Raw genomic sequence first — 27,387 nt, 5'->3', positions numbered from 1 at the left:
TTTTTGGGTTTTTTTGCAAAAAAAAAATGTGCATCCCACATTTTGAGCTTTTTGTCAAGATGATGTAAAAGGAAAATAATTCTGCTGGAGCGGGAGTCAAACCCAAAGATTCCTGTTTTTGGGATCTCTGCAAGGTCTTTTAGAAAAGAACTTTCCTTCTCATTCCTCCTCTTTCTTTTTTGCCAGGGAAAAAGCCAGAAGATGCAAAGAGGTTTTCAGGAAACCTTTCTGTCACTGGGCTGCAGCCAGCAGAACACAACCATTTTTCATATGGAAGAGATTTAAAAGAAGCTCCTTTACAGCAGAAAATGTTCAGAGAAAACCAGGGGAGAACTTCCCATTGCAAAGCCCACCTCAGTCATCACCTGCCCCTCTCCCTGCCACGCTCAGGTCCCCCCATTCTATCAGGATCTGCTGCTTTTCCAGGCAATATTCTCACTTCCACGACTCCAGCTCAGATTTCCAACTTGAAGAGGGTAAGAGAGCAGCAGGAAATGCAGAACATGTGAGAGGAAACGATGCTCAGCCAGGATGCAGTCGACTTCCCTTAGAGCAGGGAGACTCAACCACTCTGGGCTTTGGGGAAGTCTGGATGAGGATAAGGATGAGAATGAGGATGAAGACATTGACACTGGCAATTTCACCACCTCCCCAGCATCCTGCAAAACGTCTGATTTAACACATCCCGGGGAACGACGAGCAGGAAGGCGAATCGGGGGAAAATCAGCCCCTCCAGGACAGCCAGCCAAGGAAAGGGCACAAACAGCTGTGTGCCTTTAAGTGGCTGTGGAGCATCCTGGTGCTCTGCTCTGTCCAAGTCCCTTCTGAGGAGCTGGCACGTCAGCCAGGCTGGCAGGAAACGAGAAGCGACAGCGAGCCCCAAAGCCGGCGTGATCCCAGCCTGGGCGGGCACGTGGCACCCAGCGTGCCCGGCTGGGGGCTCAGCTGGCCCCCCCAGCCCAGGAAACCCCCCTCTCTGCAGCAGAGAGATTTTCTCTGACTTAAAAGCCTGCAATAAGCAGGACTTTGCTGGGCAGGGAGAAGCGGCGGGGGCAGCGTGGCTGAATCGCGCTGGGATGGGCACTGCTGAGCCCTGGCAGGGCTGGAACCCCCTGGGAATGGGCCCCAAAAGCAGCTGGGGTGTGGAACCCCTCCTGAGCATGGAGCAGCCTCTCCTCTCACTAAAGATCCAGGGGAAAAACCCCTCGAGGGCATTGCTGTGCAGCATGGGATGAGGTGCCCTCAGTCCCACCCTCAGATTCACCTCCCCAGGACCAAAAACCAGGAGATTTCATGCTTGATGTTGTTTTAAAATGTGATTTGAACTCATCCTGCCTTGAGCTGTGGTCCCAGTGCCCAGGAGCCCCCAGCCTGGCAGTGCTTGGCACAGCCCTCCAGAGCCACTGCTCGCTCCCCTTCCAGCAGAAAAACAGAATCAAGAGGCTTCTGCCTCAATTCCTCCAGGTCCTGGCTGCTCCTCATCCTTCCTGAGGTGCTGCCAGAGCCACTCAGGGCCGAATCCCTCAGTAGAAAAGGCAGGCAGACATCCCAGGGAAGGTGGGTTGATGCAGCAGCCCCTTGAAATTCACTTAAAATCACATTTGGTGGCAAATTCCCAGCCTGGGTTTTCACAGTCTCTAAATGCTCAATGTGGGGAAGCTTCCAGAATGAGAAGATACTTTTTGTGAGTCAAGTTCAACTGGGAGCCACCAAGAAACAGGAGATAAATGGGATTTGTGTGCAGTGGGGACACAGCTGGGCTGTTGGAACCTGACCTGGGCGAGGAGAAACAGAAATCAGCGCCAAGAGCAGGAAAGGTCTAAAAATCTTCGAGCAGCCCCAACCCTGCTCCCAGACAAGACAAGGATGAGGAGGGATGCTTGAGCAGCCTCCAAACCTGCCTGCACCCCAGCAGGTTTTGCTCCATGACAGCTCTGCCAGCAAGCCAAGCCGAGCCCGGCGTGTTTGGGTTTTTTCCTTGCCATCCACCAATATCCTTCCGCTCCCGATGTTCCTCTCCCTGGCTTTGGATGCAGATCCAGCTTTTCATGTGGTGCAAACACAGTGTTTCTTTGGGTGCCAAGGACTGTGTGTAACTTGTCGGCTTGGGAGTGTTTGCATCTTGGACCATAAGGGAACAGAGAAGGCTGCCCAAAATGTTTACGGTATTTTTAGGCCAAGACAAATCTGTTCGATGCTGCGAGCGCGGGCTGAGCATCCCGGAGAGGCTGCCAGCATCTGCACAGCACAGGGGCATGACCTGCCTCAAACTGGCCAGAAAGGACATTTTGGAACCAATTTCAAGGCCCCCTACAAAACTGTGCTGTGGCAGAAGAGTCTCCAAACCCCAGCAAAGGAAGGCAGATGCTGCGAGATGCTTGGGTGAAAACCTCAAGTCCAAATCTCTCAAAAAGACACATTTTACAGAGAATAAAAAAGAAAAAGAAAGCAAGATTTGGGGGGCAGAGGCAGGCTGGGTTTTTTTCCCTTCTCCTTCATGAAATCAAAGCCTGAGCACAGTGGCCAAGGGGCACCAAAGGAATTGAAAGGCAGAAGCAGAAGCCCAGCAGTGCAGGCCGTGCTGCTCCACTCTGCCACCAGTGGCTCTGAGGGCATTAATTGATGCCCATAATGCCACTAATTACAAAGCCAAGCCCTTCCTTTGCCTGTCTGTCCAGGTTCAATGGCAGCTGCCCCCACGCTGTGGACCCTGCAGCTCCATCTGCCCAGCCCCTGCTGAGGGAGAGGATGTGACCCATGACAGGCACTGCTGGCACTGTCCTGACAGCCAAATGTGCCCCGTGCTCCAGCCCAGAGATGCTCTGCCAGCACCAGGGACAAGGACAAAGCCGAGCACAGGGCCAGTGTGGGGGCACCACCAGCACAAGACAGCTCAGCACCTCCTGCAATGCCAGCAGGCTGGAGGAGAGCAGCCTTGAAGTGAGCACAGTTTGGGCATGGTGCCAGTGGCAGTGCTGGGCATGGGTGCTGAGCGTGCTTGGGCCATCCCTGGAGACCCACAGAACACAGCCAGACAAGCCTTGAGCAAACCCACCAAGCCATGAGCTCGGCCATGCTTTGAGCAGGCACTGGTCCATCCCACCGGGTCCATCCCACCTGAATTCCCCTGCAGTTTGGCCACTGGTGCCCTTCCACAACCCCACTGTGTCTGAGTATCAGGTGGGGGCAATGTCACCAGCTGCACCAGGCACTTCAGAACAATGTCACCAGCTGCACCAGGCACTTCACAACAATGTCACCAGCTGCACCAGGCACTTCAGAACAATGTCACCAGCTGCACCAGGCACTCCAGGAGCTGCCCCCAAATCCACCTCGTGGTTTGCCTGGATTCCACCGAGCAAACCCGCACCTCAAATTTCAAAGCAGCAGGTCACCACACAACTGGAGACAACTCCACTAGCCAGAACGGAGTATTTTCATGGGCTGAACCAAATCCATGCCCAAACCATCAGAGTGTGGCAGATGTGCTCGCTGCATCCCCTCCCTGCAGCCCGGGGGCACAGCTGGGCCTCACCTCGATGATGTCGGCGTTGGTCCGGCTCTCGTGGGGCTCGTTGTACTCGGTGTACTTGAGCAGCACCTTGTCCATGTCGGTGCTGGCATACTGGAACAGCTTGTTGGAGTGGTTGAAGATGATGAGGGCGATCTCACAGTCGCACAGCACGCTCAGCTCGTAGGCTTTCTTCATCAGGCCGAACTTGCGCTTGGTGAAGGTCACCTGAAAGCAAGGATGGCCACGGTGAGAAGCTGTGGCCACCCTGCCACAGGCCCAACAGCTCCCAGAGAAAAATGGAATGACCACTGGAGGAAGAGCAAAAGGAAGGGGAAGGCAGGAGGAATATTCTGTCTCAGTTTCCCCAACTGGACCCAACCCCAAGCTCTCCTCTCTCGCCTCCCTCTTCCCAACGGTTCCTATTGCTGCCTATTTTGGGATCCTCCAAAGGCAGACACTTCACAAGCACAAAGATGATTATCAGCCTTGGAAATCACATATTGCCAAATCAAGAGAAAATAAATTTCAGCAAAATCCCCAGCAGAGCTGCCATCTGTCCGGGGGCTGCGGGTTTTTAAGTGGAATATTCAAGCCACGGAGATCTTGTCCTCGTTCGCTGCAGCTGCGCTGCCAGTGCCCAACCCTGGGGGCCACAGAGCTGGGGCTCAGCACCCCAAAACCACCCAGGGGTGCCCTGACCCACTCCCCTGCTCAGCAGCCCCCATTTATCCCACTAGGCTATGCTTCCCCAAGGGCACCACGAGCCCCCCTGTGCCAGGCGCCCGCCCAGCTGCCACCTCCGCCTTGCTGTCCCTTGGTGTGACCTCACTGGGGTGTTTTCCTTCCTTGCCAGCCCAACTGGGGTCCCCTGCCTCCCCAGCCCGCCCTGCCTTGAGCTGCAACCAGAGCAGGAGTGATGCTGGAGGGCTGGCTGGGGGCTGGGGCCAGCACTGGGGCTGGCTGCTGGCTCCAGCAGCAGCTCCAGCTGCGGGGCAGACGTTGGGCTGCGACTCCCAGCCCACGCTCAGCTCTCACCACCACACTCCTAACACGAGCCAGCTGGTGGAGAGGGAGCTGGTTTGGGGCTCCCTGGCCCTGCTGCAGCGCAGACAGAGCTGCTGAGGGTCCCCCACCCCCAGAACACACAGCACACTGATGGGGAAGGCATGAGGCCTGGCCAGTGCCCTCCCAGCAAATAAAAAGCAGAAAAAGAAAAGAAGAGGCAGGAGGTCATGGCTTCGTGCTAAGCATTGCTCTGGGGGCAAAGCAGCCTCCAGGGCAGGGCTGGAGACAGGCTGAGATGCCCTTGGGTGCCAAGACCTGCTACCTCCCCACATGGGAAGGCTCCACTCCACTCTGGGCCTCCACCACAGCACCAATTTTGCAACTGAACAGTTTTAATTTGCAGAGCTGAGGGAGGAGAGCTAATGAGGCTGCTGCCTTTGCTCAGCCCGCCAGTGGCACCACAGCCACAGCCCCTGGAGCTACCAGCAGCACCAGGCTGCACCTCAGGGCCCTGCACCCCTCCAGACACAACCACGTGTGGCAGGGGCAGCTCTGGGCACACTTGGCAAGGGGAGCTGCTGCCCCTCCCTGCCATCCCCCAGAGATAATTAAGCAGTAATGAGATTCAGCTCTAATCGCCTCAGCCCCTGGAAAGTGCAGGGCTGGTCCCTGCGCTGCCACGTGCCCATGGCCAGGGCCACCCCAGGGCTCAAATCACATCACCTGAGGGCAGCTCCTGTGTCACCAACAGCTCCCCCTCCCCAGCAGCATCCTGGACTTCTCAGCCCCCCAAAACCTCTGCTGGGGGGAGCTGGCAGTGCCACAGCCCAGCCTGCAGGTGGGACCCAGCTGTGCCTCTGCTCCTGCAGCTGTGGCAGGACAGGCTCTAAAACCAAACCCTGTCTCCTGCCCCCTTCCCCAGCAGGACCTGTCTCTCTGTCCCTGCTGGGGTGGCCCCCAGGCTCTGACTGACCCTCCAGGAGGAAAACATGAGGGTCTGCACCAGAACAAACAGCCCAGGGACACTTGGCCAAAGCACACCTTGCTGGGCACCACGATGGGCTCAGCCACAAGACTGCAGGCAATGGGGTGAGGCTGACACGTGGGGTCCAAACAATGGGGCAGCTCTTGGCCCTGAAGAGCAGTGACAGACATGGTTTGGGTTCTGCCCTGAGCAGTGAAGAGTGTGGGGTCTCCTTCCCCAGATCAAGCAGCAAGCTGTGCAGAGCTCAGCAGAACACAAAGCACCCCTCCAGAGATGAGGGGATACTCCCTCTGCAGACAGAGCATCCCTCTCTGTTGGCACCCCTGCCTCTTGCAGAGAAAAGCAAAGATTTCCCATTTAACCACCACAAAAGCAACACCTAACAGGGCTTTGTGCATCCACTCATGACCTGGGACAGAAACCTCAAACCTTCCCTGACGCTGGGCATGAGCCTCATCTAGAAGAATTAACCTTGTAAGTCTAAGAGGGTAATCAAATCTCATGCTCCAGGGCATAAGCCGATCACCAAAGGGGTCAGGAAGGAATTACTGCCCCACACTAGCAGGGGATTTTTTGCCTTTCCCCTGATGTAAACCATATTGGCAGTTGCCAGAGTCAGCAGCCTGGCCCTGAAGGACTGATGGCCTGATCTGTTGTGGCAAATCCTCTCCAGTAATTCCTCTAATGACATTAGTGACTCTTACTTGCTCTCCTCTCCTGGTTTTGGCTGCTGCTGTAATTCACAGAATCACACACTGCTTTGGGTTGGAAGGGATCTAAAAGCTCATCTTGTCTCACCCCCTACCATGGCCAGGGGCATCTTCAGCTATCCCAGGCTGCTCCAAGCCCTGTCCAGCCTGGCCTTGGACACTTCCAGGGATGGGGCACCACAGCTTCTCTGTGCCAGGGCCTCCCCACCCTCCCAGGGAACAATTTTCTCCTGATATCCAACCTAAATCTCCCTCTTTTCAGTTCAAAACCATGCCCCCTTTGTCCTGTCACTCCAGGTCCTTGTCCAAAGTCCCTCTCCAGCCTCAGAGCCCCTTTAGGTCTCCATGGAGCCTGAGCAGCCCCAGCCTGGCTCCAGCCCTCAGAGCACCTCCACAGCCTCCTCTGGACCCACTGCAGCAGCTCCACCTCCTGCTGGAGCCTGGGGTGGTGTGTGCAGCCAAACCCTGGGACACCAGCAGGGCCAGGTGATGCTGCAGGGGACGAGCAAAGGCAGCAAAGGCTCTGCAGGAGCCCCTGCCCAGCCTCAGCAGGATGAACTTGGCAGCACCAGCGTCCAAAGCAGCTCTGCCTCCACCTCCCTGCAGCATCCCTCACTCTCCAGGGCATCCCTGCACTGCTCCCACTGCTCTCCACCCAGGCATGCCCAGGATGGTACCTGGCACAGCTGGGGCAGGGGGAGGGCTGCTCTGGGGGCAGGGGTGGGCTGAGGACGCTCCCAGCCTGGCTTTGAGGCGGCTGAGCTGAGCTGACAGCCTGCAGGCACAGCAGGCAGGCACACATCAGCTCCTCATCACTGATCCACAGCAACAGCAGGAGAGGGAGGGGAGTGAGAAGCCAGAGGTGGCTCTGGGGACACCTCCCTGCAGCCTTCCAGCTCTTCAAGGGGCTTAGCAAACACACACACAGGGACTTTCACCATGGCTAGGTAGTGGTGGGACAAACTGAAGAAGGGGAGGTTTAGATGGGATATTGGAAGGAAATTTTTCCTGAGAGGGTGGGCAGGCCCTGGCACAGTGCCCAGAGCAGCTGTGGCTGTTCCATCCCTGGCAGTGTCCAAGGCCAGGCTGGACAGGGCTTGGAGCAACCTGGGACAGTGGAAGGTGTCTCTGCCCATGGCAGGGGGTGGGACAAGGTGGACTTTTAAGATCCCTTCCAACCCAAAGCAGTGCATGATTCTATGAGATAAAATAATATGAGACATTTCTGACTCTGGGGAGTGGATCCTGGCACTGCACATGTCCAGCATGACCCAGGAGAGAGGAGCAAGAGGCTTCTCCCCCTCTTTACTGCTCCTACCACAGTGGATAGAGCAGCCCCCACTGCTGGAACAGTCCTTTTGCATGAACTGTCCCATCTTCCTGGTATGGAAAGAAAGGGAGCAGTGAAAATTGATTGCAAAGCTGTGCTGGAGACCAATTAACCAGCTGCTGCTTTGCTGACACCCCGTTTGATCAGGCTGGTTTCTGGGAAACAAAGCAAGTTGTGCTGCACTGGGACAGAGAGTGATGCTCCCTGCCCAGCCAGGGAGCACCAGTGTCCTCCAGGCCAGGGAACTGGGTTTGGGGACACCTGACATCAGAGATGCACTAAAGCCATCACACCCAGCCATGCAAAGCAGCTCCTGCTGCCAAATCCCACCCAGCAAGGTCTTTATCTCCAGCCAGGGCTGAAGAGCAGCTCATCCCTCAGGAACAGTCCCATCACTCAGCTGCTGCCTCTGCACAGAAGTGCCTCTTGCCTTTCCCCAAGGTCTATCCAGCCATTCCCCTCCAGCATGACCAATTATTTTCCATTTGTCTGAACTTCCAGCAAGGCTCCAGTCGCTGCAGATCCCTCACTCCCCTCGGCACCACTGCCCCATAAAATACACTCCAGATCCTTCAAGAACCCCTGAGGTCCTGTTTCCTCCTCATGATGGATATAAACAGCCCCAGGAGCAACTGAGACATCAGCAGAAAGCATCTGATGCCCACCCCAGCCCCCACCTCCAAGTGAAGCTATAATGAGGAAAATCTGCCATTTCCTATTGTTCTGCTGAGGAGCAATACAGTGGTTCATCCAGTTCTGTTCTTTGACACTCTTTAAGGATTAGGAATATATCCACATGCTTTTTTACAGGTTTTTCCTGTTTTTTCTGGGGTGAAAGTGGCAGGAAAGAAGTGTGGCAGGTCATGCTGGGGTGCAGAAGTGGCTGGACTAAAGGCAGAGGCTTGGATCTGCTGGGCCAAACTCCAGGAGCACAGAAAGCAAAGGGAGCTGCCTGGAAGCCTTGTGGTAATGGGAAATACACGGACAGAGTCATCCCAGAGCAAACCTGGGCTGGCAAAGCGCTGCTGCTCCACCACTCCAGTTCAAGGAACATGGAAATGTGGGAAAAATCTGCTGGTTTTTGTTTTTCCTCTGAGATACATGAACGCATTCCTACACACATGCACATGCGTGTCTCGGCCTTGGCTTCAAGAGAGCCCTAGGAAAAAAGCCCTGGAGTCATTTAAGCCTACAATTGAGGGGGAAAAAAAAGGGAATAATTTGAGTTGTTTGCGTTCAGCAAAATGGATACTTGTTGTGGCTGTTTTTTATTGGAGAAACCACATGGAAAATGTCAACTGAAATATATTTTCTGCAAGACAAAAATAAAAAATAAAAAAAAGGGGGGGGGAACTAACTAAGCAGAGAAGATACTTTCTTCTGGAAAAGCACTTAGATGGAAAGAGCTCAAGGAGCTCCAAGGCGAGGAGCAACGCCTGGATGGGGCAGCACATCCTGGATCCGCCTGGATCCGGCCTAAGCTCCTGCTTATTTTATGGATTGGGAAAAACCCAGCTCTGGTGGCGCAGAGTGGGATGGAAATGGGTGATTTTGGAACCCCCAGGGAAGAAGGGAGAGGTGAGGCAGCAGGGACACAGCACTGACCTGCCGGTTGCGCTCGTCCGTGATCCGCTGGATCTGGATCTTTTTCCTCCCCATCTTCTCGGGAAATCCTCACCGCAGCCGGCACCACTGGGGCTCAGGGAGGGGAGCAGCAACCCCACTTTAGAATGCTTGCATCAAAGAGCCTGGGGGGGCTTTGCTCTCAGAGGGGGAAACAAACCCCAAAAAAGCCAAAAAAAAAAAAAAAAAAAAAAAAAAAAAAAAAAAAGAGTTTGGCGCGGCTCCGTGCTCAGTTCATGGTACCGTCCTGCAGAGCCAGATCCAGCGGGGCTGAGCCGTCAGCAGCTGCTCAGAAACCTGCACAGGGACAGAGACAGAGACAGCAGTGAGACCCTGCTCCCAGACCCCAGCCACACCCACCCCCAGCACAGAGCGGGCTCTGCTTCTTTCTCCCACCCAGCTCAGGGCCAGGAGAGCTGCAGAGGGATTGACTCATTTATTTATTTATTTCTCCATAAGCCCAAGGATGGAGGCCAGGAACAGCCATGCCACAGGACACACGGTGCTGGGTGAGGAGGAGGAGGAGGTGGCAGCAGTGAGCCCCTGAATCCCTGCTCCTCTGTGACACTCCAGACTTTTTTTTTTTTTTTCTCTTAATAAAGTCATAAGCAGTCGAGTGGCTGGTGATTAGCTCGGGCAATTTAAATCCGTCTCCAGTTTCTGCACTAATCTCCAATTTGGAATTTTAAAATGTCTTTATTTGATTACTTGAAAGGAACCTTATAACCAGGCACAGAAACCTAATTCTGACAGGGAAGGAGGACTCTGGAGGCAGCTGAGACAGCCTGGCCTCCCCCTGGGCTCAGCCACAGCTGGACACTGGGTGCTCCCATGGATCTGGGTCCCAAAGGGATGAGCTCTGCAGGTCCCAGGGGCTCCTTCTGCAGCTTCCCCATGGTAATCTGCATCCTCCAGCACCAGTCTGCACCCAGCTGTACCAGGGCACCTCCTGGCACAGCCCCCCAGCCCACCTCATGTCATTGCCCAGCACGTGCTGCGCTGCAGAGAGGGGACAAAGAGGGAACTTCAGCATTTTCCACAGGTATGTCTTTCTCCCTGCTCTCTGTCTGAGCAGCTGGACAACAGCAGTGATCACATTGCATTTAAGGCAAGGTGCCCTGTGCCAAGACCCAGGGAAAAACCAGTCCCAAAATAGCTTCTTATCTGCCTCAACTTGGCAGCCCCCAGCCCTCAGTCTTGTCACAAAAAGCATTAAAAAAACCCAAAAAAACAGGTTTTTCTCCCAAACCTATATCCCAAATTCAAAGCAGCAGCCACAGCCAACCTGACCAAGTTCCTCCTGCTCCTCTCCCACCCCAGAGCACCCCAGACCCTACTCAAGACCTTGGCCCCATCCTTCACCTCCTCATCAGACCATGCTCCAACAAACCAGCCCCAATGGTCTCACTCCCACACTCGCTTTTGGGGCTCACTGAGTCATGTGAGTCACTTTTTTGGGGGGTAAAGTTATTCATCGTGCATCATGTTCTGTGGTTTCAGGGCAGGAGTACAGGGGGTCTTTCCCCCATCCTGACATGCACAATTTGCCCTCTAGGGAGGATGAGGTATGGGGAGGCCAGGAAGAAGACCAGAGAGACAAAAGGCAGCAAAACCTGGGTTTTTTTACACATAAATCCCACCAGTAAGACTCTTTGCAAGGACAGATCATACAGAGATGGCATTTAATTCTTGAGATATTATTTACCAAAATAGGGGCACGTTTTCTTCCCAGCAGCAAAACAGGAGCAGCTGTGAGGAGCACTGTCACCATGGGGAACACTGAGCCACTGCCACAGGCAAATCCTATGGCTGCTGCTCCCCATCCCACCATGGAAAGCCCTAAAAAGACAGGTCCCAGAGCATCACCAGTTCCAGAGCATCACTGCTCCAGCTCACACCATGTGAGCATCCCTCAAAGGTCAGTGACACAGGAAGAGCCAAAAGGAAAATGAGGATTTTTATTTCATCCACCTGGAGTGTTCTCTTGGTATTTCCCTCACTGTGAGCCCACCCAGGAGAGACCCCACAGCCCAAAGGCTCGGAAGCAAAGCAAGGATTTTGCACACACAAAGAAATTTTGGAAGAGGAGGAACTTTTTGTCGGGTTTGCTTCGCTGCTTTTCCCTTCAGAGTTGCCACTTCTCTAAACTGGCTGAAAAATATTCACCTTCAGCATCTTCAAAACCACCAGCAGCAGCACAAAGTAGCAACAGCTCCTCAAGCAGACACAGGGCAAGATGCTAATTCTTTCCGTGTGCTGCAGCTCTTGGACAGAGAAACCCTCTGAAAGACAGCGGATTTACTGTCCAAACCAGAGAGGAACTCTCCAGAAGCAACAATAAACACTGCAGAACAACGGGCAGTAAATTTAAACGGAGTGAAAGGAAACATATTTTAACACAATTTCATTGTGGGACTTGTTCACAGGATGCTATGGCAGCCAAAAGCTGCACAGTGCTCAAAGAGATGGGATGTTTGTAGGGATGAGGAAAAAACCCCAGGGTTGCTCATGCCTGCCCTCAGCTCCACACCAGCTGCTGCTTCTTGCATGGGAGCAGTGGGATTCAAACCACATTCCTCTCCCCAGGCCACAAAGACACCCCAAGTGTTTCAAACCAAATCCCCTTTTTCAACCACCAAACCAGGTTCCTCCTGCTGCTCTGAATCCTGACTCTGCATCCTCAGCACCCTGGCTGGATGGGGACCAGCCTCAGGGTTTGCTCATGCTGCTGGGTAAAGTTTTCCACAGGGAAAAGGTGACTTAACACGTTTTTGCTCATCATCACGGGGAGAAAAGGAGCTGCCATGTGATGCTCTTGACCCCTGCATGAGAAGGAAAACCCCCCCATGGGGAGGGCAGCCCTTGGATGGGGTGAAGAGGAGGGATGGAGAAGAGCACAGCGTGTTTGCTGCCCTCCAAATGCACCTGACAGAGGGGATTTCAAACCCCTCCCTTTTCTCTTCATGGAATTGGGGTTTTGGGGTGAGTTTATTTGGTTTTAGGTTGGGTTTTTTCCCCACTGTATTTTTAAACCCAGGTATTTTCACGTTTCCTGCCCAGGTGGCTCTTTCAGAAAGTCCAACCACTGGCTGGAGTTTCTGAACAGCAGCTGGAAGAGCAAGAAACCTGGAGAGCCACCCTCATCTCTCGTGTCCCTCCTGCTGGCACTGCTGCTGTGGCTCAGCCCCAACCCAGGAGCATCCCCTCTGCCCCTGGAGCTCCCTCTCCTTCACCACCAGATTGCTTTGGCTCCCTCATTGCCCAGCCTGAGGCACCAAGATCAGGTGGAATTTAAGCCCCTGAACCCTGCACAGCCAAAGCACCCAGAGCACAGAACTGCTACTGAGCTGGGCTCCCTAAACAGCTTCTCACTTTTGGGGTCTCAAATGATTTTATATCCTCATTAAATCATCATCTCCTCCTTCTCAGACAGCAGCTTCTTCCTTTCTCCTGAGCCTCGTTTTCCAAGGAAACCACCGAGCATCCCAGCTCCCACACCCCGACAAGGAGGGTCCAAGGGCACGGAAAGGGACCTGCAAACCCGCTGGAAAAAAGCCACCCTGAGCCTGTTCCAGTGGCAGGAATCTCAGCCAGGATCAGGGAATTCAGCAGGAGAAGCTCTGGGCTGGAGGAGCCGGAGCGCCCGCTCCCCCCTCCCGCTCCGCTCGCACAAGTGTGACTATCACGGCAATTAGCACACATGCCAATTAACTCCGAGCAGGTGCTGGTTAACTCTGTGCTGAGTAATTCATCCCCGGCTCCCAGTAAATTGCTCCAAATTGGAGAGACAGGCGAGAGAGCAGAGTTAGCATTTTGCAAATGGGGGAAGAAAGAAAAAGCGCAGAGGAATCTCAGCTGGGAGATGTTTTTACAAAACAAGGAATCTGGGGGGCTGAATCCCCAGCTCCGAGAGCTGAGGACACAGAGGAGCTGACATCTCTTTCAAGTCTTTATTTCTGGGGTATTTTTTTGATCTGTTTCACCTACTTCTAAGTGGTTTCACCTTTGCTTTGCACAAGCAGCGGGGCGCTCTGCACTGCTCCATAACTTGTCACTTTTCCAGCCCCACGTTTCTCTGGGCACAAGCAGGGACACTGAGAGTCTCACATCCACTTTCTACAGCCATTTGCTATTTTTAATATACTTTTATTGCATCCCTTTTTAGTTGCTCCTTACTAAAGTTAGCTCGACACACCGCCCCTCTCCAGAGCAAAGGAATTCTGCTGCCCTTCCTTCACACCCCCCTTGCAGTGCTGTGTGCTCTCAGCACAATGTCAGCTGAAAGAAACCAAACCTTGGCCATGCAGCTGCAGAGGGAAGATCAAAAAGATTAATCTGAAAGCATTAGGAAGATAAATAAAGGCAAATAAACGCATCCTTTCCAAAACTGTATTTTCCTTTGGAGCTCTTTGCTTTTCCCAGCATGTGGCACCTCAATCCACTCGTGCCAGTGCAGGAACACACAGCAGAGCCAGTGACATGAGTGAGGGCAAAATTGGGATGGGTTGGCACCTGTTCAAGGGATGTTTTCCTAACCTCCATCCCCAAAAGAGGTCCAGTGCAATGGGGACATCCTTGGCTGCAAGGAAACCTGCAGAAGGAGCTTCAAAGGACATCTGAAGGTTGGGAAAAGAAGAAAAATGCTGCCCTGCAAAGACCCAGCTCATCTTGTGGAGGCACAGAAAGTCCCAGTTTGAAGGGAGAAATGCAGGTGACAGGCATGGCAGAGCACAGCCCAAGCCAGCAGCTGCTCCCCCAGGCACCCAGTGCTCTTGCTGAGGAACCAACCTTCATCTTTTACCTGAGATCTGCAGAATGTGCACATCCCCAAGATGTGTCTCTCCTTAACAGGCTCCATCAAATCAAGGCTGGGAGTAAAGGGAGGGTCCTTCCTGCCCCAATCCCCCCCAAGGAAGAGGAACTGAATTAATGGACCCAGGCCCAAACACATTTTGGGGGGGTGTCAGGTTTATCCACGTACAGAAATGACAGCAATAAAATGTCCCAGTCTTGCAGCTTCTCTGGGGGAAAAAGGTCATTGCAAGGGAGCTTCAGCACACAACCAGTGGGCAGGTGAGGTACAAGGTGTTACAGAACCTGTAGAATGGTCAGATTCTTAAAGCTCACCTCATCCTTCCTCTCTGTCTGTTCTTCCCAGGATCCCATGTAAGCCTGTCCTCTGGCAGGGGGAAGCCTTGCTCCATCACCCCAGGTCCTTGTCCCAAGCCCCTCTCCAGCTCTCCTGGAGCCCCTTTACGCAGCAGAAGGAGCTCCAAGGTGTCTCCAGACTCTGCTACAGGCAGAGCAGCCCCAGCTCCCCCAGCCTGGCTCCAGAGCAGAGGGGACCCAGCCCTCAGAGCATCTCCAGGGTCTCCTCTGGACTCACTGCAGGAGATTTGCATTCTTCCTGGAGGCAGCACTGCAGGGGTGTCACCAGAGTGGGCAGAGGGGCACAATCCTGGCCCCTCACGTGCTGCCAGTGCTGTGGGATCAGCTGGGCACAGCAGTGCCTTGCCAGGCTGCCAGCACTGACAGCTGGGCCATGTCCCTCTCCTCGTCCCCATCACCTCATCCTGCCTGTCCACTCACAACAGGAGAGCCCAGGTGAGGAAATGCCAGTGGGAAATGGATTGCACCCACCCCACTGAGCCCCTCCCTGCCCCTGCTGGGTGGGGGGACAGGCCAAGGGAGGGAGGAAGCAATGATGCTCCTGAGGTGGCAGTGATGCTTTGGAGGTGGCAAGTGCAGCTGCTGCATCACTCCTGCCACAAAGCTGCAGCCTTTCCCTCGAGAAGCAGCTGCATGGAGAGGTCCCACTGCCCCAGCAGCCCCCAGCCCAGCTGAGACCCTCCACCTGCTGCAAACAGCCACAAAAGCAACTGCAAGTCAAGAGCAACTGCAGCTGAGGTCTCTGAGCCTCACCTTGAGGACACCAAGTCCTGCACTGACAAAGAGCCAAGTCACTTCCACACCCATGGCCAGGGCTGGATCCCATCCCTTAAGGACATGGATTTAGCTCAAGTCACCTCTTGAACCCGCCTGTTTAACTGCAGTTCTTGCCTTCCTGTTTCCTTTCTTGCTGCCTCTTGTGAGCTAATTGTTGTTTTTTTACCATATCCTCCATGCTGACACCAAGGACTTTTAGTTTCCTTCTGTGTGGTTTCTGGATCAGCAGGACTGACTTCCTTCTCCTTTGCAAAGCCCCTTCCCTAAAACACACAGCCAGTGCTCATGCTAACATTGCTCTTCCTCTCTGGCAAAGCCCCTGGCACGGTGCTGCCTGCCAGCCCTGCTCTGCTGTGGCATGGGGGCAGCGCTGCCAGGGGAATGTGGCACCCAGGAGGGATGCAGCACCCAGGGGTGTCCCTGGCAGGGCAGCAGGCAGCAGGGACAGGTGCCAGCGAGTCCCCAGCCCCACTGCACGCACGGTGAGGGACTCCAACTCGCCAGCTTTGCATTGTTTAGCACCTCTTTATCTCCAAACCGAGATAAAAACCGCACAAACATGCTCGAGTCTCCTCCAAAGCTTCTATTCTGGTTTCAGGATGATGCTATCTGGGTTCCTGTGTCGAACCTCCAGATGCAGGCAGGGGGAGGGGAGAGGAAGGCGCCCGAAACATGGCTCCAGAGCAAAGCTCCTGCTCAGAAACGCAGCTGCCTGACCCTGCCCGGGGCCAAATCCCACTGGCCAGGCAGGTGCCAGCCCAGTGCTGAGCTGCCATCCCTCCTGCACACCTGGCACCCATGGCAGGGCTCCGATTTCCCTGGGATGGGCAGCCAAAGCAGCCCCCAGCTCCTCCTGCCTGCAGGAGGGAATCAGTCCTGCCAGCTGCAGGTAGCTCAGGGGAGCAGGAGTGAGGCTGGATTCAGCCAGGCCCCCAAGGAGTTTGAAAGACACACATATATTCCTGACCCAGATTCAGGCACTCTCTGAAGAAAAGCAGATGCCAACCGTGCAACCAGCTCTGCTGAGCTGTAACAAAACCTCACATCGTGCCAAGCCCAGCAGAGGCTGAGGCAAAGCACAGCCCTGACACTGGAGAACTGATGTTTGCTGAGCAAGGGTGGGTGAAAGAAAGGATTTAGGGGAAATTATTAAACTGGGCTTGATCTTCTTTTCCCCCGCATTGTGTGTGCCAGTGTGGAGTCAGACAAGGATGACAGTCCCAACACCAGCACAAGGATGACAGTCCCAATATCAGCACAAGGATGACAGTCCCAACAGCAAACCAAAGATGACAGCCCCAACAGCAGCACAAGGATGACAGTCCCACCACCAGCACAAGGATGAGTCCCCAACAGCAGCACAAGGATGACAGTCCCAGCAGCAAACCAAGGATGACAGTGCCAATATCAGCACAAGGATGACAGTCCCACCACCAGCACAAGGATGACAGTCCCACCACCAGCACAAGGATGAGTCCCCAACAGCAGCACAAGGATGACAGTCCCCAACAGCAGCACAAGGATGAGTCCCCAACAGCAGCACAAGGATGACAGTCCCACCACCAGCACAAGGATGAGTCCCCAACAGCAGCACAAGGATGACAGTCCCCAACAGCAGCACAAGGATGAGTCCCCAACAGCAGCACAAGGATGACAGTCCCAATATCAGCACAAGGATGACAGTCCCACCACCAGCACAAGGATGACAGTCCCACCACCAGCACAAGGATGACAGTCCCAATATCAGCACAAGGATGACAGTCCCAACAGCAGCACAAGGATGACAGTCCCACCACCAGCACAAGGATGACAGTCCCAATATCAGCACAAGGATGACAGTCCCAACAGCAGCACAAGAACTGCAGGCAGCACCCAAACCAGCAACCCTGGTGCCCTACAGCCCAGATCACAGTTTCACCCCGCACCACGGGCAGCCAGGGGTGCCAGCACACCCACAGAGCATCCAGCACATCCCAGACTGCACAGGGATGGGTTCTGCACAGGCAGGGTGACAGCCAGTGACCCTCTCTGCGCTGCCAGCATGGCCAGAGACAGCAGAGGCTGGAGGGGACACAGGGGAAGGAGGCTGGGCAGGAGCTCCACTGGCAAAGCCACAGCCCTGCTTGGTGCTGTCCAAAAGCCAAGCAGGGAACCTTCACCCAAAGTGAGGATCCAGTTTCAGGAAGGAAAAGCCCGTGGGACCAGGACAAGCAGGGACTTGCAGCCCCTCACACCACGCAGCTTCCCAGAGAGGCAGCTGGTCCTCTCTCCTGGAGATGCTACAGGGACAAGTCACTGCAGGGCTTGGTGTTGAACAGGAGGCCTTGGACAGTCCCCTGCTAAAGCGACCTTCAGAGCACCCTGAGAACAGCAACCAAAGGCTGATGCAGCTGCCAGATTAAGCCTCATGACCTTGAGCAGCGACCTTGGTGGTGGCATCCTTGCAGCAGAGGTCATCCACCACCCTGAGCCTGACTGTGGTGTCCCAGGTGGCTCAGCAGCTTCCTCAGGTGTGCACATCCAGGCTGGGAACCCTGCATGCCCCAGGGGTTCCCCAGTATGCACAGAGCTTCTTCCCCTTCCCCAGTGGTACCACCTGCATGCACAGGGCAGCCCTGCACCATCCCCACCCATCCTCCAACCCCATCCATCCTCACTCCCATCCCCATTTACCCTCCATCCCCAACCCACCTTCATACCCAGCGAGCAGCAGCCAGACCCCAAAGCTGCTCCCCTTCCCCCATGTTCTCTATCCCTCACCAGCTCCAGAGGCAGAGACTGGGGGTAATTTTTCCCTCTGCACTAAGTAGGGTTTTCTAAGTGATGGGAAGCAAGAGCCCATTATCCAGCTCTGGTGCCCACCCCCACGGCTCCCTGCAGGGCATGAAATAACCACCTGCCAGCTCCCCGGAGCCCCGCGCCGTGGCAATGAGATCTCAGCTTCCCCTGTCACTATTGTCAGAGCAAAATTTAGATACCTGGTAATGAGGAGGTTTAATATGACAGATGAGAGGTTGACTCATTAAAAAAAAAGAGCGAGAAGGAGAGGGAGCTGAATTCGGGGTCGGATCCTGCGCTCGGTAAATCAGGAGGCTGTCACAGCCCAGCCCGCGCTGCTGGGGAGCAGGAGCAGCTCTCCACCCCAAACCAGCCCCACACTGGGCACTTTCACTGGGGCTGAGGCCACAGGGAGGAAAGGGAGCCATGCAGGGGGTGGACATGGCTGCAATTTTTGGGGCCGTCCAGTTCTGCTCCCCCTGGAGCTGCCTCCTGCTCTGGGGTGGGGGGATCTGAGCCCAGGAGAAGCTGCAATGTTTCACTCTGAGGGCTTTTCTGTCTCAGTGAACCCCAGCAGCACCCCAACATTGCCTCCCCCCTTCCTGAGGTTGCCCTGGGTCACCATCACCACCGTGGTCACCAAGGACACTGGTGATTTGTCACACAGCACGCCCAAGGGGGACAATCACTGCCTTCAGCTCCAGCACAAGGCAGGATCTCAACTCTGGGACCCAACAGGGCTCCCAGGGGCAGCTCAGCAGCATCAGGCAAAGCCCTCCCTGCTGGGAATTTAGGGGCTCTCCATGAAGGGATTTCCTCCAGTAGCACAGGGGACAACTGTCTCTCCTCCTGGTGGGTTTTACCCAGGGGAAATTCCATCAGAGCCAGCTGCTGCTCCAGGCCATCCAGAGAGCAATGGAAACCCACAACAGCCCCACAGGACACAGCTGGGAGTGAAACTGTCCCAGGGAAACTCTGCTCTTCCCTCCTGTGTCAGTGGGATGGGGACTGGGGAAATGTCCTCAGCACCAGCCTGGCACATCCTCCTGCTCTTTGCCCAAGGGCACTGAGCACAAATCATGAAATCCTAGAATGGCTTGGGTTGGAAGGAAACTTAAAACTCATCCCAACCTCTATCCCAGGTTGCTCCAAGCCCCATCCAGCCTGGCTTTGGACACTTCCAGGGATGGGTCAGCCACAACTTCTCTGGGCACCCTGTGCCAGGGCCTCAGCGCCCTGACAGGGAAGAATTTCCTCTCAATATCCCATCCAACCCTGCCTGCTGGCAGTGGGAGCCATTCCCCCTTGTCCTGTCATTCCAGGCCCTCAACCCTTCCCATCCAGGTCCAAAGCCCCTCTCCAGCCCTCCTGAAGCCCCTTTAGGTGCTAGAAGGGGCTCCAAGGTCTCCCTGGAGCCTTCCCAACAGCTCCAGCTCTCCCAGCCTCATCTCCAGCTCATCTCCATCCCCAGCCCAGACACAGGTTCAGCAACTCTGTGCCCCATCCCCACCCAGAGCACCCCAGAGCATCTTTGCAGACCCTCCAGCACCCAAAGCCCAGGGTGGGCTCAGCCTGGGAGCCAGGGCTGCCTAGAGGCTGGAGGTCCCCAGTGCCAGCCCAGAACTCAGCCCTGGAGCACAATCCTCCCTCCCAAAGCACTCCCAAAGGCTCAGCCCTTTCCCAAGGGCCACCAAGATCTTTCAAAGCCACCTCCCACAACCATTTCTTTGTTGGTTTTGCACCCCCAAGCACTGGTGAGCAGCAGCCGCGGTGCCCAGAGTCACGGGGCTGCTGATTTGATTTAATTTGCATAAACTGCTGACTGCATCCATGCCCAAGGCAACCAGCACTTGGGTCAGGCAATGCAGAGCAGATGTTGCTCCTGCATTGTCCCATGAGCTCTCCATCAGGGTTTGCACGCCTTGAGCTCCTGGGGAGGAAGCACCAGGTTCCCCAGGGGCTGCAGGGTCCAGAACTCATCTGGGGAGCAAAGGAGCTGGTGAGGTCAGGAGCCCCCCATTGCTGAGAAGGTGATGGTGGTCACCAGCTGCACTTGAGCAGATGAAGGATAAGAAGAAAAATATCTTAATTTGTCACATTGATATGGCAATGCTAATTACTGTGAGGGTGACACCACAGCAGAGCTCACTAGAAGGAGACATGGATGGAAAAAAATCTGGCCAACACCAACAGGAGCAGGCAGGACCACACTCCTGCCTCCACCCCAGTGCTCACACTCCACCATCCCAGCTCCAACCTACCTGTGGCTTCCAGCCTGGAAACAAAGCCACAAAGATTGTCATCCTGGCCATCTGCCTCTCTCAGAGGTGACATGCCCACCCATCTTTGCACATCCCCCAAAACTCGCTCCACAGCCACGGGCTCGTGCCATCCTACAGCTGGAAGCTCACCACCAGACTGCTACTTCATTTAACAAAGGAAACAAAGGCCCAAACCTAGCATGGGGACTGTAAAAGCACCAAAACCAGAGATCAATGCTCTGGGCATGGAAACCTGTCCTTGGCTCCAGGATCTACAGCTGAGGAGGAGCCACCAAAGCCCACCAGGAGGCACAGACCATGGTCTGGCTGCCACTGAGCCCCAGCCCAACTCCCTCTGAGCAAACAGGAGGAACTGGGACGAGATGCCACATGGCAAAGATGGGTTTAACTTCCTCTTCCCCTGTGCTGCCTTGAAAACACAGTGTCTGCAACCCAGCACATAAATCAATCAGCCACCACCAGACTCTGCTATCCAGAGCCCAAGCAGGGCACCACTGGAGCATCCCAGGGTGCCCAGAGCTGCTGCAGAGACACAAACTCAAGGTCCCTGATCCCCAGCATGATCAGGGGATGCCCCCTGTGCCACAAAGGCTCTGCCACCAGCTGGGACCTGACCCCAGCTCAGCCACAGCCTGTACCCACATGCCAACGAGCCAGAGCGGTGAGAATCCAGCCCCAGCTCATCAGGCAGCTCAAATCCACCAGGACAGCTGGCTCTCAGCTGTTGCTGCTCACTCACAGGACACACATTCTTGTCCCAGGCACACAAATCCTGCCCTCCTGCTCCCCAGCACCGCCTGGGCCACAGCAGTGAGGCCACGAGGTCTGCTGACCCCACAGCAGCCTGGATGATGGTTCCCACTGAGACAGATTGATCCAGAGCCCACCCTGGAACACATCCTCCAGGAACAGCATCCTGCCTCAAAAGGGGAGTTTTTTAAGGCCAAATTCTGTGTTTCAGCAAGGGGGATTTAGGTGGTGAGGGAAGGACCAGAGAAGGACGATGATTTTGGCCAGCCCTGGGGATGTGGATGTTGCCCACAAGGACATCCCAGACAAGCACGGAGGTGACACTCAGGAGAGCAATGGGAAATGCCAACATTTGGCACTTTCCAGAAGCACTGTCACATCCTGGTCTGGCACACTCCAAAATCCGTGCTGGAGAATCACTGGCACATGGCCACAGCCCAGGCCAAGGGCTTGTCATGGCTCCCAGCCACATTACCAGAAGGATAGCAGAAAAACCACTGGGATGCTCCTGCAGCACACAGGAGATGGACCTTGAGGGCAGGTTAAGAGCCATTGTGACTGCAGGAATGTCATGAATAAACACCAGCCACAATTCCTCTTGGAAAAGGGAAAATATTGGGAAAGAAAATCAAATACCACAGGGGTTTTTTTTGTCAATACTCCCCATGCAAAGGTGGGATGAGAAAAGGTAAGGCATGAGTTTGTAGAAAGAAATTTAAATATTTCTATCAGGATTTTTGCTGAAGGATGGGGATGTAAAAATGTATCAATGAAGAGTTGCCCAAAGGGGTTGTTTGCCCAAAAGAGGAGCAGGAGGAAAGGGCTCTGCAGCTGTTGTTGCCTAGGGCAGTACTGAGAGCAGCCACTCAGTTCCAAAAGCAGAAACCCTGGGAGCCTGTACTGGTTCCCAAACAAAGGAGACCACCCTGTGACACATCCCTCCAAGCCCACCTCATCCACCCAGCAATGGTAAAGAACAGGGTTTGACCCAAAGCACACCCAAAGTTTATACTCCAGCCCGATCCATGAGCATCAGAGCTAGAGCAGCACATGCCTGGGAAGGGAAACACTTCTAACTCCCTCCCTCCCTCCCTCCCTCTTGGGAAGGAAACACTAAAAACACTTCTGAAAGATCCCCTTCCTACAGGCTCTGCACCTTCATTTTCACAGACATGGATATGACCATTATCAGCATTATTAACTGCTACCCCAAAGCAGCAACAGCATAAAACCCCTGAAAAAATCAAATGGAAAAAGATTTTTCTAGGATGAGCCAAGCTCAGCCCTGGTGCCAGCCCCATCACATCCACCCCAGCCAGGCTGGGCTCTAGAGCAAAACAAACATTCAGGAAACAGTCAGGGGAGGAGAAGGAGCTGGACAGAGAGTGACACCTGGCCTGCCACCAGTGCCTGGTACCTGGCTCACCTCCGATGTGCCCGCGAGCTCCCGCCGGGCACCCAGCCCCGGCCAAACGGACCCAGCACCAAGCAGGAAGGTGTTAAAGTCCCCAGTCCCAACCCCTGAGGAACCACAATAAATAACCTCTGAGTAAACACGGCGGCTGCTCCCCATTCGCCTTCCTGTTTGCTTTCGCAGATCCGGGCTGGGACGTCCACTTCCAGCTGCTGGCCCCGTCCCGTCCCGTCCCGGCGGAGCTCCGGCCGCGCCACCGGCACCGGCACCGGCGCTGCCACAGGGCACCGTGGGCACAGCTTCCCAAAGGGATTTATCCCCCGGGACAGGCACTGATCCTGCGTCTGAGCCCGTTCCTGCTGCCTCTTCCTTCCTGCTCTATGTTTGTTTTGATTCCTAAAAGAGGAAATCCCAGCTCACCCAGTCCCCATCAGGGAGCCATGCTCTCCTCTGTGCCTCAGTTTCCCCCTCTCTCCGGAATGGGAGCCCCACATCACTCAGACCCCCCCTCTCCCTCCCTGCCCATCCAGCTCTGGAAAAAACTAAACAAGCAAAAAAATAAAGCAACGGGTCCTGATTCCTGATTTAAGGGCACTTCTGTGCTTTACCACGAACACAAAGGAGAGGGAAAAACAACAACTCACAGCGACAATCTGTGTCAGGAGCAACAAGGGGGTCCGGGGCAACCCCCCCTGGCAGAGCAGCGCCGACCGAGGAGGCTGACAATAGATAAGGGTCTAAATTCGGCGCTGGGCTCCGGCCCCGGGCTCTGTAAGGCGATCGGGGTGGGGGAGTGCCGAGCTGTTTATTTGGCTCCAAACTCCGCACCGACACTGCAGCGTCACCCGTGTTTAAAATAGGAAGGAACGAAAAGAAGGGGGGGAAAAAAATTAAAAAAATAAATAAAAAGGGAGAAAAGTGCATGCACGCGTTGAACAATAACAACAAAATAATAATAAAAAAAAAAATCAAGAGAAAAGGAGCCGGGGGAGGGGGGTAATAAAAGGAAACCCAGTTGGGCTGGTGAGGTTTAAAGCGACGCCTGCCTTAAAAAAAGAAGTTACTAATTTTAACTCTCCAGTGGAAAGAGTGAGAGGTACTTACAGGAGACAGGGTGGCTGCGTCCTTCTCCACGGCTGCTGCGCGCTGGCGGCCGGGAGGAAGCGCCGGCCGGCCCCGCCATCCCCGAGCGCTGCCCGGCCACCGGCCGGCCCCGAGCCCGGCACCCGAGCGCGGCGGCAGCTGAAGGGCAGAGGCAGATGCGGAGGCAGGAGGGGGTGGTGAAGCCTGCGGGGGGAAGGGAGCGGCCGGAGCTGGCCCAAAGCAGCGGGCCGGGCTCGCTTCCTTCGGCAGCCCAAGCCGGGGCCGGCCCGTGGCGAGCGGACGCCGCAGGACCCCCGGGGAGGCGTGAGCCAGCTGCTGGGTCAGATGACATTTCTGCGCGGACGTTTCTGACCAAGCTGGCTTTTCCCCAAGGGAAAAGGGCTTTGAAGACACGGGTTTTTCCCCCCCCCCGCCAGTGGCAAAATAGCGGATGAGCTCAGAACCCAAAGCGCAGGGCAGTGCCATGACCAGAGAAGGCCACCCGGCTCCACGGGGACTGGAAAGGTGACCTCCAACAGCTCAGCCACATTTCAGCTGCGGCAAACACAGCAGGAACCCACTGCTTTACCAAATTCAGTATTTCATATCCAAAAGGGTCAAGAGTGCGGATTTGGTTTCACTGTGCCCACTGGCTGGATTTTACAAGCTGTCCCAGGTGACGGGGAGGATCTTGCAAAGAGCCAAGTGCCAGGTGTGGTGGCACACTCACACCTCGAGGACAGTGGGAGCCTGGAAGTTGTGAACTCCAGCTGCCAATGAACCTCCAAGAGAACACAGGCCAGGGCTCAGACAGCAGAGGAACAGACCTGGTGACCCAAGGGCTCTTCCCAAGAAATCAGCCTCAGGATGCAAAATCTCACTGGGAGAGAAGCAGGGCGGCACATCCCTGCATGCAGGGCTGGACACGTGATTTACCGAGCCTGGCTGCAGCAAGACCATGCCACCATCTTCAGGACACGAAAGAGTCGATTCAATTAAGGTCACAGCCCCTAGAAGAGTCTTCTGTCACAGAAGAAGGTTTGCCTGGTTGGCCTCAGACGGGGCTGGCCTCAGACAAAATGCCTATTGATGGCAGGCAGCGATGCTGCACGTCCAGGACGCGAGGACGTGGCTTCGCTGGGATTCAACCGCCCGGTGCCGGCCGTCACAGCTTCCCAGGCTGGGTCGATACTGCTCCTCTAATTGCTCAGCTCCTGTCACTCACACAGCCAAGGGGACAAGTCTTAAAGCAGTCCCCAGAGACGCTTTTCCAAATCGTCCTGCCTGAGCGCACCTCTTGCTGAGCTGCTCCTTGGAGTGAGCAGTTCTGCTCCTCCTCGCTCGAAACTCTGTGCTGGCACCAGTGGCAGTACGAGGGCTTTGATGGAGGACACTGCCAACCCAAAACCCAAGAATTTGTGTGAAACTAGAGAACAAGGAGCTGTTGTCACTGGTCAGAGCTGGCAGAGCTAGGCAGTGATGTGGGGGAGAAGGCAGTGACAGAGATCCTGCCACCGCCCACCTGCATCCGGGCTGGGCACTGAATGTGCCCACTCCATGGGGACTGTGGTGTTTGGGAGCCAGGGAGGGTCCTGCCCTCCGTGTACACCCCACAGCAGACAGACCCCCTGCCCCAACACTCCCAGGAATCACTCACCACACCGAAACACGTGCCCCTTAGGTAGCACCAGTACTCATCTGTGCCCAGAGAAGAGGATCAGAGCTGGTCCCAGACCTGCCCCCAGAACACTCCCTCAGCTCAGACAGAGCCAGCCAAGCCCTCAAACCCTCCTGTGCCCTGGGCACACCGTGGCCCATGGCTGGCACACGCCAAGCACCGCTGAGACACAGCAGGGCCCTGCTGCTGCACTCCCCTGACCCAGCCTGGGGAGCTGCTCTTGGTTTCTATTAGCAGATGAAGCCCTTGGTGCTGACCTTGCAGAGGACACAGTGATGCTGCCCCCATCTCCCATCACCAGGCCTCCAAATAAATTACCTGCCCCCTCTCCAGCACTAAAAGTCATCACAAGCCCACAAAACTGCTCACTAAGCAGTCGTGACAGAGCCCCCTCCGTTCAGGAGCTAGGGGCATATTATTTTTAAAAATCTTTCCTTTTATTGATTTCACTCTCAGGTACAGAAGATGCATTTCATGAAACCATAGAGCCCTCATAAAGCAGCCCGCAGTGGTGTCTGTACCACAACCTCACTGCAGACACAGGAGACACAAACATTTACTGTAAGAGCAATAAACAGGCCAAGAAGGTTGAAAAGGAAGAAACCCTGGACATGAGGCCCTCTCCCAGCAGCACTTTATTTTAGAGGAATGCAAGGGACAACATAACAGCAGGTTTGGCCACAAGTCTTGCAGGAAAACCCTCCTTTGCACTGATACACGGGGCTGTGTTGCAAAACACCCAAAGAGCCCCAAATCAGTGCTGTGGCTACGGCTGGGAGCCATCAGAGCTGTGCCAGCTGGGGAAGTGAAGGGGAAGATGGGCACTGGAGAACAGCAGCGGCACCCACTGCTGGGCACCACCTCTCTGCCCTGCTCTGGGGGCTCTGCTGCCCCACCCCACACACCAGGACCCCCTGTTCAGAGCAGGTGAGGGGTGCACAGTGCAGCAGGGTGTTCCCTGTGCCCTTCCTGCGCCAGACCTCACTGGAGCAGGGCTGCAGGGTCTGGTTGGCACCACTGCGGGAGCCTGAGACCCTTGAGCTGCATCCTCTGTGGGACCCTCTGCAGCTCCCAGCCTGCAGGAGGGGAGACACACACGGCCAAGCAAAGCCAAAGGGAAGGCAGGAATGCAGAGTTTGGGATTTCCCCCATACCTGCTAGGCAGCCTCCTGCATCTTCTGCTCCTGGCAGGGATGAGCTGCAGCCACCGCTCCTCAATCCAACTGCAAAGACAAAGCAAGCAGTCAGTCTGAGGGGACAGAGGTGGGGACAGAGGCAAGGATAGGACTCCCCACATGTCCCATCCAGATGGAACAGTGAGGGGAGCCCTGTACCCCCTGCAGACCTGGCTGCAGGGTCCCCTCCTGCACTGCCCTGATCCTCAGCATCGCTGCAAGGGCCAGGCAGGCTGGGTGGGACCTGGCCAGGCACCTGCAGGGATCCAGGGAGCCAGGAGCCCTGGGGCTATGCAATGTGGAAAGCATCTCGGTGAGACCAGAGGGAAAGAAATTAAAAAGAGTTCAGGAATGAAACAAATCATAAACCAAAAGTTAACATTAACGGGGGATGTGGCCCAGGCCGACAGCGTGGCCAGCAGAGAACTGCTCAAAGCTGAGATGAACTTTGCATTTTCTGGGAAGATTCTTATGCACATCCCACAATAAAAAGCACTGAGCAGCTTGCTCAGACACTGTCCCAGGGAATGCATGCAGCACATCTGCTTGGCCCAAGGAGAATCTGCCATGGCCCAGAAAGAAACGCAGCTCCTAAAGTCATCCCACTCACCCTGGGAGATGGGAGGAGACCCATGGGGCAAAGCCCAGCGGCTTCAGCTGGCCTTGTGCTGGTCCTCTACTGGTGGTCACAAGCGTCTGGCACTCGTGCAGAGCCCATCACCACCACAGCACACTCCCGTGAGGGGAACGGTGCTGAACAAAAGGGAAACTGAGGCACAGAGGCCAGCGCCCGCTCTCCAAACGCAACGCGAGCTCCCGAGCTGCAGCCTCACCCCCAGCACCTGCAACAGAGCGAGGAATTGTGCTCAGCTTTCCGGCGTCCTCATCCTCCGCTCCAACCACAAAACCAGCCTTCCTCCCCCGGCTGCCTCCCCTCCCACAGCCAGCTCATTTCCTGCCATTACAAAATTCCCCCTGAACAAAGCTGGAGCGAGGAGCGGCTCCGGCCGGGGCTGCCCCTTCCTCCCGCGGCAGGAGCCGAGCGCAGGGGACACCCCTGAACAGCCTCAAACCTCACAGCGCTCGGGCTGGAGTCCTGCAAATGCAGCAGGCA

General features: G+C 55.3%; 1 protein-coding gene across 9 annotated transcripts in view; it reads right to left on the bottom strand.

The window, feature by feature from the left end:
• The window catches only part of MEF2D (myocyte enhancer factor 2D), a 75,517-nt gene that overhangs the window by 24,451 nt on the left and 23,679 nt on the right, over window positions 1-27,387 (bottom strand). For 7 of the 9 annotated variants that reach the window (XM_084223145.1, XM_084223150.1, XM_084223151.1 and 4 more), the window contains exons 2-4: window positions 26,253-26,321; window positions 9,150-9,464; window positions 3,536-3,739 (exon numbers count right to left, since the gene is read on the bottom strand). In XM_084223145.1, coding sequence (XP_084079271.1) covers window positions 3,536-3,739; window positions 9,150-9,203 — 258 coding nt within the window. In that variant the 5' untranslated portion in view covers window positions 9,204-9,464; window positions 26,253-26,321. Of the gene's footprint in view, window positions 1-3,535; window positions 3,740-9,149; window positions 9,465-22,981; window positions 23,171-23,441; window positions 23,746-26,252; window positions 26,322-27,387 lie in introns of those variants that run through there. The other 2 variants (XM_084223148.1, XM_084223146.1) reach the window with 2 other exon arrangements.

Source organism: Fringilla coelebs, assembly GCF_963513975.1.
Source record: "Fringilla coelebs genome assembly, chromosome: 29".
In the NCBI taxonomy this organism is placed as follows: Eukaryota; Metazoa; Chordata; class Aves; order Passeriformes; family Fringillidae; genus Fringilla; species Fringilla coelebs.
The sequence above is the reverse complement of the archived record's forward strand: the minus strand, read 5'-3'. Positions and strand labels throughout refer to the sequence as shown.